The sequence below is a fragment of the Sesamum indicum genome, linkage group LG12, assembly GCF_026168435.1.
Source record: "Sesamum indicum cultivar Baizhima isolate 11 linkage group LG12, ASM2616843v1, whole genome shotgun sequence".
Classification (NCBI taxonomy): domain Eukaryota; kingdom Viridiplantae; phylum Streptophyta; class Magnoliopsida; order Lamiales; family Pedaliaceae; genus Sesamum; species Sesamum indicum.
In genome coordinates, this window is record NC_142668.1 from 4,093,486 (window position 1) to 4,105,847 (window position 12,362).

A 12,362-nucleotide genomic window follows, 5' to 3' on the forward strand; every position below is an offset into this window, starting at 1 on the left:
TTCAATTGCTAAGCACTTTGTTCCCGTATCTGCTGGATTTTCTTCAGACTTTATCTTTTCAAGATTGATTATTCCTTTATATATAACATCCCTAATCAAGTGATACCTAACATCTATGTATTTGGTTCTATAGTGAAAAACTAGATTTTTACATAATTGAATACTGGACTGACTATCAGAATATACAACGAGTTTATTTTCCAGAAAACCAATTTCAGAGATTAAACCTTTGAGCCATATTGCTTCTTTTATTGCTTCAGTAGTTGCTATATACTCAGTTTCATTAGTGGAAAGAGCTACTATACTTTGAAGTTGGGATTTCCAACTTATGCATGCATCACAAAGGGTAAAAACATAAGAGGTAGTTGATTTCCTACTGTCTCTATCATTAGCATAATTAGAGTCCACAAAACCTTTAAGTTTAACACCTTCAGAGTTTTTAGAAAAGGTTATTCCAAGGTTTTTAGTTCCATTTAGATACCTAAAGAGCCATTTAACAGCTTCCCAGTGGAGAGTACCTGGGTTTGCCATATATCTACTTAAACAGCTAACAACATATGCTATATCTAGCCTAGTGCTTACCATTAAGTACATTACAGATCCTATAGCATTTGAATAAGACACATTTTTCATTTTATCTTTTTCAGAATCAGTTTGAGGACACTGTTCTTTACTTAATTGAAAATGTGCAGCAAGTGGCACTGAAGAGGATTTAGAATTTTCCATAGAAAATTTTGCAAGAATATTTTTTATATAAGAGGTTTGATTTAAGAAAATCATAAACTTAGATCTGTTTCTTTCAAAATTCATCCCAAGAATTTTCTTAGCATCTCCTAAGTCTTTCATTTCAAAATTCTTGCATAAATTATTTTGTAAGCATTTAATCAAACTAAGACTGGGACTAGCTATAAGCATGTCATCCACATATAGAACAAGAAACAAAGGCACATTATTTTCATATTTGAAATATAAGCATGGATCATAGGCACTGTTTTTAAAATCTAAAGAACGCATGAACTGATCAAATTTTTTGTTCCATTGCCTAGGGGATTGCTTCAAGCCATATAAGGATTTTATGAGTAAACACACAAGATTTGGATTTTTCTTATCAACAAAACCATGAGGCTGAGTCATATAAATCTCTTCATCTAAATTTCCATGCAAGAATGCAGTCTTAACATCCATCTGTTTTAATTCCCAATTAAAATGAGCAACTAATGCAAGCATTATTCGAACCGTAGTAAATTTCACTACAAGAGAAAATATTTCAGTATAATCTATGCCCTCTTTCTGTGAAAAGCCTTTTGCTACGAGTCTAGCTTTAAATCTTTTGGCATTATTTTCTTCTTTTATTTTAAAGACCCATTTACAGTCAATAATAGAAGCAGTTTTAGGTTTTGAAACTAAAACCCAGGTGGTGTTTTCTTTTAAGGCTTTTAATTCTTCATTCATAGCAATTATCCGTTCTTTTGAATTTGAACTCTCTACTGCTTCTTCATAAGAGCTTAGTTCTAAATTTTCAGCATTTAGAGCTAAGTGATAATCTTTAAACCTAGAAGGGATCCTACGTTCCCTAGGTTCTCTATCTCTTACTAACTGATAAGTGTTTGGATTTTCATTTTCAAGTTCTTCATTATTGTTTTCTTCTTGATTTTCTTCTCTATTTATTATTTCTTCCCTTTGTTGGTTATCCTCATTGCTAGGTTCCACCTTATTAAAGGTATTTTTAATATTATAATCTTCAGTATTTTTAGAGAAAGTGTTTAACCATGGCATTTCAGATTCATTAAAAATCACATCTCTGCTAACTACAACTTTAAAACCAGGTTGATTCCTAAACCATAATCTATATCCTTTTACTCCAGGTGGATAACCAATAAATACACATTTTTGGGATCTCAGATCTAGTTTATCACCATTAGTATGACAGAAAGCAGTACATCAAAAAATGCGCAGAGAAGAAAAATCAACATCAGAATTTGACCAAATTTTTTCAGGAATATTGCCAAGTAAAGGCACAGAGGGTGATCTATTTATCAAATATGCTGCAGTTAATAAAGCTTCACCCCAAAAGGTTTTTGATAAACCAGAACTTATTAAAAGACATCTTACTTTGTTTAACAAAGTCCTATTCATTCTTTCAGCTACCCCGTTTTGTTGAGGAGTATATGGTGTGATTTTGTGTCTTTTAATTCCATACTTATCACATAATTCAGAAAACTGTTTGTTACAAAATTTCAAACCATTATCAGTCCTTAAAGCTTTAAGCTTATGACCCGTTTGGTTCCCAACCACATTTTTCCAGTTCTGAAATTTTTCAAAAACATCAGATTTTTGCTTTATAAGAAAAACAAAAACTTTTCTGGAATAATTATCTATTATGGAGAGAAAATACTTATTACCCCCATGAGTACTTATATTAGCAGGACCCCATACATCTGCATGTACATATTCTAGAATGCAATTTGAGGAAGTGGGAGATAGGTATGAGGAAGTAGGAAACTGTACTCTATGTTGCTTTCCTAATATGCAATCATCACAAAAATTTAAACAGAGGGTTTTTCATGCAAGAAACCATTCTTGTGTAGTAACTCAAGTCCTCTAAAACTGATATGGCCCAATCTTTTATGCCAAATTTCAGATTTATTTTCTGTAGAAACATTTCCAGAAAAAGAATCATACTTAACAGTGCACAAATACAGATTTCTCTTTTTGACTGCTTTGATAATGGTCATGGAACCCTTAGAAATTTTCATAATCCCTTTACCCCATTTCCCCTCTAACCCTTCTTCTTCTAGGGCAGAGCATGACATCAAATTATGGGCAAGATCAGGGACATACCTAACATTCTTCAGGGTAATTTTTGAACCATTTTCAAAAGTAAGACATGTATCACCATAACCAAATACATCACATAATTTTTGGTTTGTCATTGACACAGAACCTAGCCTTTCAGTTTTAAAATTCATCAAAATCTCTTTGTAAGGTGCCATATGAAAAGTACATCCAGAATCCACAAGCCATTCAGATTTATTTAGAGAATTTTCAACAAAATTTACATCAGATACCATATAAACTTCATCAGTAGTTTCTTCTGAAACATTAGCAGATTCATTATTTTGTTGATTTTTTTTAGGCTTCTTACAGTCTTTAATGAAATGACCTCTTCCTCCACAGTTATAACACCTAAAATCTTTTTTGGTGTTTTTATCTTCATCTCTTTTATTATTGTTATTATTATATCTATTTCTAGAAGGACTTCTTCCCCTACTTCTGCTGCGACTTTTACTGTGTTTTCTGAATTTAGAGTTATTATTATTATTCCTAGTTTTAGGTCTTCCCCTTACAAAATTAACTTCATTGTTACTACTACTAGGAGTATTTGTTTTTAAATCCATTTCTTTTGATTTTAAACCATTAATGACAGTTTCTAGAGTCACATTATCACGGCCATATTTTATTGCTGCCTTAACATCACCATAGGACTCAGGTATAACATTTAATAAAACTATAGGGGTATAATCATCTATATTTTTTTTATCTCCAGTCAGTTTTATGTCTTGAATTAATTTAGTAAATTCATCAATATTTTCTTCAATGTTTTTAGAAAGATCTAACTTATATCTAAAAAAATTTTCTAAAAGAAATAATTTACTAGGAAGAGATGTTTTTGTGTAAAGTTCCTCAAGTTTATCCACAGTTCTTTAGCAGTGTTTTGTTTTCCTACTTTTCTAATCACAGTATCAGATAGATTTAGGATAATAGAACTATAAGCATATTCATCGTTTTCAAGCCGTTTTTCTTCAGAAACTGTTTCAGAGTATTTTCCATCAGTAGCTTTAAATATCTTTTGTTGTATTAAAATGCCTTTCATTTTCTGTTGCCAAATGGTAAAATCAAATTTTCCATCAAATGGTTGAAGGTTATATCTAGACATTTTCCAGAAAACAACAAGTCACAGCAATTTCATAGAGCAATGTACAGAGATACAGAAAACAGAGTACCAACAGAAAAACGAGTAACAATATCACAGTATATATTGTAGGGACCTTGACTACCTCTCCACTAGATACTTGACGGCTTCACGACCCCGGCCAAGGGAGTTTAGCAGTAAGGGTTTGGGGATCTGGGACCGAAAAATTAAAGGAGTTCAAGAATTAGAAAGATGTTACCGTGAGTGGCTTTTCAGGCCAGAGACTTAACCCCGCTCTGATACCACTGTTGTAAGTGGATCGATCTCCGGCAAGATTACAAAGAAAAATAATTACAGAAACTTAAATATAGTTACAAACCTTTCTAATACAAATTACAGTGAGCCTAATAAACAGAAATAAGGTTACAAGAGCAAGACCAGGGAAGAGCAACAGTACATGAACTGGAGACATAAAACAGAGAAACAGGAATACGGCTCAGAGCCTTAAGACCCAAGGCCTACCAAGGCCAGAGGTCACAACTTACTCAAGGTTGCTCAAATCAGATAGAAAACCACAAGGTTTTTGAAACCACAGAGGTTCCCAAAAATCCACCAAGGATATGCCACAGAAGACTTTTACAGTTTCCACAAAGGAGAAGCCACAAAGGCTTTAAGGTTCTTGCCACTAAGGCCTTTTTCGATTTTTGGAGAAAAAGAGAAGAGGGTAGATTATTTCATTAGCAATGAACCGACCAAAACCAGCCATTTAAAGAGGCTGTCATGGGGAAGGTTACTAACGATCATTTTTGGGTAATAGGAAGAAGCTCAGAAGTCAAAGGGTTGGGGAAGAACCCTAGGAGTCATTTGAAGAGGGAGAGAAGAGAAGAGCACAGACGGGATAGAGAAGAAGGGGAATTAGGGTTTTCAGATGAAGAGGTAGAATAAATACCAGGTAACCGGGTCGGATAGTTAGTGGGTTCGGGTTGGTGGATAGTGGGCCTCTGGGCCTTAAATGATTTGGCCGTCCATTTAGCAAGGCCTAGACATCTGGTTTGAGCCATATAGTTTTACATATATATATAGAAAGAGAGAGAGATGGCAGATGGGAGGGGAGAGGCATGGTGGTCGGAGATGGAGGGGGAGCAGGGTAACCCTAGGCTAGGCGAGGGAGTTGGGGGGACTGGGGAGGCAAGGGGCAACCAGGACAAGCGAGGGAAGCAGAGAAGCGAGGAGGCGAGGGAGATGGGTATGGCAGAGATGGGGGGAGAAGGGGCCTATGTTGGAAAATTTCAGTTTCAAGTAATCGAAAAAATATTTTGAAATATTACAATCGGATTTAGAAATAAAAAGCAACTAAAACTATGTTGGAACAAATAATATAAAACAATTAGAAACGCTATTTATGACAAGAAGTCGAAATCGAAAACTTACAACGAGAATTATATCGTAACGATTCTCAGTCTAATTGAAGTTGTTAATTTAACCGAATCGCAGATTATGCTTGCCTTGAAGAAAATACACGTCCCGTATCAATCGTGCATCGAGTTCAACGTAATTTCTCCCAAGATAAGACGGTTACAGTTCTTTCGATTTTAGCACTATATCGAAAAACACCTCGATTAAACATTCAAAAGCTCGTAACCAAAACTTTAAAGCTCAAATCTTAAAAAAAAATATAAAAGCCGAGAGAGAGAGGGAGAGAAAATTCAAAATGAGAGTTTGTTGTTTGTTGTGTGTTCAAAATGGTGAAGAGACAAGCCTTTATATAGGCATCCAAATTCAACAATTAAAACAACAATAAAGTGAAAAATAATGGTCATGAATTCCCGATCCAATACCAATCAAATGCATAAAAGCTGATTTTGAAAATGTTGTTGTTTCATTTCATTCAATTGCAATCAGAAACTGAAAATTCAACATTGAAATGAATGCTATTCAAATGCAAATGAAAATGTATGTTCAATTCTATGGGTTTTAAAATTCCAACAATCCCCCACAAACTCATAGATTTAAACTCAAGTTTCTGTAGTTTAATTTCAACAATGGTACCTTCTAGTTTGAACCACTGTCTAAGTTATCTGACGTCAGTTGTCACCAGGTCAAATGGAACTAAGCCTTGAATTTGAGCCTTTGAGTGTGACAACGTTTGTTAGTAACAACAAGCCACCAACTTTGTGTTGATTCACGTCCTTTAAGTCTAGATTTAGTACTCTAGAGCGAAAATCAAATGAACATATCCTAACTTTTTAGGAAGTAATTAGAGATATAGCCAATATATCTATGATTAGGATAAGTTTGGGATATATATTGAGATTGAGTTAATATTGATTATATGAAGTGGCTCAATTTCATATTTACATGCATTGAAAAAATAATGGATATAACTAATATATGTTTACTTTAGACCATAATTTGAGATTGAGATTTAGACTAATTTGTATTTTCAAAAAAAAAATGAGCCTTTTCGATTGGCACGATTCATAATTATTTTTTTTTGTTAAAATACAATATATATATTTATACACAATTAATAGTTAAATAATACATATAATATTTTATATAGAAGTTAAATAATAAAACTAATATTATAATATATTTATATAAAAGTCATATATATATATATATATATAGAGAGAGAGAGAGAGATGGCGGATGGGAGGGGAGAGACATGGTGGTCGGAGATAGAGGGTGAGCAGGGCAACCCCAGGCTATGCGAGGGAGGTGGGGGGACTAGGAAGGAAAGGGGCAACCAGGCCAGGCGAGGGAAGCGGAGAGGTGGGGGAGATGAGTATGGCAAAGATGGGGGGAGAGGGGCCTGCTAGGTAAGAGAGTAGGGGAGGGGAAGTGGGGCGAACAATGGCCACCTCCAGGGGAGGTGGTGGCAAAAGGAGGGGAAGAGGAAGGCAGATGTGTCAACGGCAGCGACCACAATGGTGAGGAGAGGAAGAAGATGAAAAGGCTGTCATTGTTTAAAAATAATAATAAAAAAAAGGCTTCCAAAACTTGGATAATCGAGGGAAAAAAGTAGAAATAAAAAAAAATCTAAAGCAAATGGTCAGTGGACTTAAATCCCATCACCCATGGTGGGATTTAAATCCACCCAATTTCAGTGTTAATACTGGACTGGCCTGACCTTTATCGGGCCTACCAAAAGCGAAGTAAATGAGTAGCAGGGACCAATTTTGCCTAATATCAAACCAGATCATTGATGAAGGATATGCGAAGGGTAGGGCAGCCATTAACGGACTTAAAATGAAATGGATGGCGAGATTTGGACTGGAGAAGTCGAACAGAGGTATCCGACTGGCTTGTCGACATCTTATCTCGTCGGCGGTTATGGCTCAAACAACGCAGCAGGCCTCGGTGCATAGATCCCTCTCTCTTTTTGATGGAACTGAGCGTGCTGGTTCACCGGCTGTTGAACGTTTGATGACCTGGAACGGGCTGTTGACGATGGGCTATCATAGCAGTAAGGAAGGTGATGATGTGGCAGCTCATGTGGACAATGAGGTGGATGATGACGTGTGCGATGATGTCGCATCCTATAGGCGACATGTGGTGGTTGAAAAGGAGGTGGAGGTGGTGGGTGATGTGGAAATTATGTCATCGAGTGTCAAATCCATTTCTATCGGGTTATTCGTTGGTAATATCCCGTTGCATGCTTGTCCGGAACCTCTTGTTGACGATAAAATCGCACAAGCATTCAACAACTCATCACGGACAGTTCTTTCATATATTGCTCCGATTGTGCAAAATGGTGAGGTCATCGTACGTCCTTCGATTGATACTATCTGTGCTGGATCGAGACGTTGGAAAACAACAGCTGTTGGGTATTTTTTGGGGAAAAAAATCCTATTTTCACCACCTCAAGGAGTATGCCAAATCTGTTTGGCCAGAGCTACGAGAGGTCACAGCTGCCCTCTAAAGTTGCATCCACACCACACCGGAATTAGGATCCCTCAATTCTCTTTACTAGAAGAAAATTATGGAGAAAAATACACATCAAGTGTGTATTCAAGAGGGGCGGCCGAGAGGTGGAGTTAGGGTGTAGGTAATCATTTTGTGTATTGTGTTATCTATTAATTCATTAGTCATTCCAAATAACTAATACACATATCTATACGTTTTGAATGGATACATATTTAACCATCCATAAGATAATAAAATCCTTTATTCCAAATAAAGGATAACTAACATGACACTTTTCAAAAGTGAATTTATTAGTTAATAATTTTCTTTTCTAACAATTTCCACCAACTTAATTAATGGGCTTGGACCGATTTTAATTAATTAAAATACAAAGCTCAATTAATTAAATCCAATTTAATTAAAGCCCACTTAATAATTCCATCATATATTTAATCCAGTTAAATATATGAACCCGATAACCCTTTATTAAATAATAAGGCCAAGCCTAATATAACTTAGTCCAATTAATTTATCCTTGGGCTTATCCATGTAATGGATCCCTCTCATATATAAGTAACCCAATTACTTATAGAATTAATTCTCAATTAAGCCCTCGTCCCTTCTCTGTGATTTGTGTGTGACTCTTTAGGTTCACCTTTCAACTGACTTGGGCTAGTGTCCAATACTATTATTAACTAAATTCAATTTAATTAATAATTCTCAATCAACACTTGATCAAGAAAGCCCGTCACCATAGGTGGCCATATAGCACCGGTCCATGGCACTAGAGATTAGGAGAATTTTCATGTGAACTTGTAGGCTCCCTAGTCCATACGGGTATGGTCCTTCAGTCTACCGTCTTCCGACCTTTAGTCTAGAGCATGAAATTGGGTGTCGGTTCCCATCCTGAAATAGGTAATACTTGAGATCGTGTTATGCCAAATTGCTCGACATAGGAACCTCTTTTTCCTATTCGACCAATGACTATGGCCACAACTTTATAGAGCATATTGACACATCTTCAAGTGCATAGGAGGTACCTCTGTCATGTTTTGATAGGTAATGGGCCCTCTTTTTGGAACTAACCGTCCTTGCTACATACTCTGACTGCACTGGACAAGGCTTATGATGACCATGTCTGAAATATGATCACCTCTTGCACAAATCTATGATACAGTGATCGCATGCACATGACTGCCATGATTCCTTAAGTCTGAGGACTACTCTCGTACTATTGGAGCCAAGGACTCAAGTCATACTTACCTAGATTCCCGTACGATCCCCATGAGTTAGTTCAGTCGATTCGACACCTAGCCAATCGATCAATTAAAATTGCATAGATGTCCTATGTTTGTCGTCGATGAAACACGACACTCATCAAATAAATGCGACTCTTAATGCAAGTCTCAGTAAGACTTTCGATGCCTAGTCTCAAGGTCCTTGACTTAGGACATTTCAAACCCAACCCTAAACAATTGGTTTCATGACCGCCACCCAATGCGCAGTCCAGTTGTTAATGTGGTCTTTGGACATCTATTGTGACGTCCAAGTAGTGGTTTACGTAATTTGGTAAGCACAATAGACATGTGTGCCGAAGACGAATACTTATATACTAAAATTGCACAGACGACGCACGTCTTTTGTTGATAAAATGTGGCTGCAGTATTTAGTACAAATCTCTATAGGATCCTTGATGTCTTATCTCGAGGTCCTTGACTTGAAATATTTCAAACTTACCTATAGAAGCAATATTTTTAGAATCGGATTGGGGAGCAAACCAATCAATTTATTGGGTCACTAGTCATTGGTCTGATCGGTTGGAGCAGATTAAAAAACCAGTTGGCTCGGACCATATTATATTTAAATTTCAAAAGTTTTAGAAATTTCAAAGTAAATTTCATTTAATTTACAACAACATAAATAATTTCTCACCAAAATTTGACTAAAAATACACAAAAATAAATTTAACAATTCAGAACAACAATATATAAAATGATATAATTAATTCCCCACAACTTTCAAAATGAACAAACTAAAAATCCAATCATATAAAAAATTAATATCAACTTATCAAAAACCTAAAATCAAAAATTAAAAAATGGAATATCGAAAAAAAAGATATAAAAAAATTTAAAATTAAAAAAATAACAGTTCACATAAATAATTAATAAAATAGTAACAATTAAGTGAGACTCTTCACATTCTTCAACGACAACAATTAAGTGAAGACTCTTCAAATGCTCCAACCTGTTTTTTAGGAAACAACATAGAAAAGGGGATAAAGCTTATTAATTAAGAAAACTACCCCATCTCATCCCTAAAATGAAGAGAGAAAGAGAATGAGCGATAACAGAGAGGAATTAGAAAAAGATTGAGCTTTGTTGCCGCCATTGAAGAGAAATGATACTTCCACTAAGCCCATCGCTATTGAGTGCGATATTTTTGTTGGGTTCAAACTTCAATTCATATTTCTGCTGAGTACGTGACCATTGAAGAGAAAATGTAATTTGTTGCTGTCTTTCTTGAACAGATGTCATTGTCGCCGCTAGAGCACATGCATGCTCCTTTTCTTCTTCTTTTCTTTCTTTCTTTTTTTTTTTTCAAAATGCAAAATGAGTTGATGGGTCCCGATTTTGGCTGGTTTTTACTGGTTTCCACAAGTTTTGACTGGTGGTCCACTTTGGTTTTGACCTCCCCGATTTTTGTACACTTACTAGGATCGGACAGAGCTCCTGGTCCTGGTTAAACCGGTCGAACCGACCGGTACGGTCCGAGTTTAAAAATGTTGCTCAGAAGTTGGTTTAACAGTTGACAAATCTATGCGCAACCCAACTTCATGGGTTTAACCTTACGGTTTGTGGGCATTTCGTTATGACATTGAAACCGCATCCAATGTTAGTGGTAAGCACAAAAACTCAATGCCAACTTGTTGAATTGTTACTATATTCATCAATTCAATATTATTTTATAAAGATCGGTAAATGAAAAAACAACCAATCCAATTAGCTTTTGATCACCCATTCTAACTGGTCACTTGGATGCTGACTAATTTTTCTACTTGAATGTGTCCTATAAACTCTCTTGTTTGAATTAATTTCGCCTACCATATCTAATAACAAATTAATGACCGGTCGGGCTTTGATGATGAAACACGCCATCCTCTCTACCTTCCTAACTCTTCTTCCTTCCATACCCATGGTAGAATATTAAGCTTCAATTTACTCCCTACATACACTATTCTCCTTTGTAAAAGGTTCGAGCTTCATATTTTTACTACCCTCTTTTAGAAAATTGTATTAGCTCCCCACCCACCTTCATTTGATTCAAATCTTGCAGTCTAATTTTTCAAAATCTATTATCCTCAGATTCCTATTTCATCTTAGGTCATAGACGTTGGTGTTGAGATGAAGAACAAGAACATGCATGCTCCGTTGCTGCAATTGAAGATTGGGACCCTGGTTGAGCTACAGTCAGTCACAGGCGAAGAAGACGCGCGTTTCTTGTGAATGCGTTTTACTGATTGGATTACGACTTTATAAGTTAGGCATATGTGGCATTATCGTGTACACCACGTGGAGCTGATGTGGCTCAGTTGGCTAATTAATTAATTTTTCTATTTTTCTATTCATCGTTCCGTTCATGTATTTAACAGAGTTTCTTCAACTTTCTGGGTTTGTGTCTGAATTCTCAGCTTGATTTGTTTTGATTACTTACTTTAACATGGTATCAGAGCCTTCATAATGAAGGTCTTTATTTTTGTCCTGCGTTTCAAACACCTTAGCATTCAACATGGCGAATGTTGAATATGGAAACGTAGATATGGCACAAACTACTCCTGATCTGGAGTCTATGCAGTTGCAGGCCTCTAATCACCTTAGGATTGTGATGGTGTTAGCAATGCTCACTGGTAGCAACTATTTTTCTTGGAGCAGGGCGGTGCGACGAGCTTTAACGATGAAAATGAAACTGGATTTTGTCGACGACACTGCGATTAGACCCCCAATGAACACTGATGACTTTAAAAGTTGGAATCGCATTGATTCCATAGTAACCACCTGGATTTTAAACTGTTTTTCGAAGGAATTAGCTAAATCATTCATGTACATTAGTTCCTTCAGTGAACTTTGGTTGGAATTAGAGGCGAGGTTTGGGGAGAGTAACAACCCCATGATTTACGAGTTGCAGCGAGAAATTGGACTGGTGATGCAAGGAAATATGTCGATTACTGAATACTACACAAAACTCAAAGCCTATGGGATGAACTTACTTGTTTAGCTCCTACTCTGAAATGCATATGTACAGGATGTAGCTATGGCATTAACAAGGCCATGACAGAAATGACTGCATCTAACCAGCTGATACAATTTTTGGTTGGACTGAACACTAATCAAGCACGGAGTCAGATTCTGCTACTAGAACCTTTACCATCAGTCACAAAGGCATACTCTATGCTCATTCGGATGGAGAAAAAAATGCAAATGAACATGAGCGGCTTGGAAATGAATAATGGTGCCGAATTTCAAGTCAAAACAAAGAATTT

At 36.2% G+C, this 12,362-nt stretch overlaps 1 protein-coding gene across 1 annotated transcript; it reads left to right on the forward strand.

Moving 5' to 3' along the window:
* Window positions 1-11,611: 11,611 nt before the first annotated feature.
* Window positions 11,612-12,097, forward strand: LOC148784653 (uncharacterized). The gene has a single exon (XM_088876498.1). The coding sequence runs from the start codon at window positions 11,612-11,614 to the stop codon at window positions 12,095-12,097; it is 486 nt and encodes a 161-aa protein (XP_088732624.1).
* Window positions 12,098-12,362: the final 265 nt, after the last annotated feature.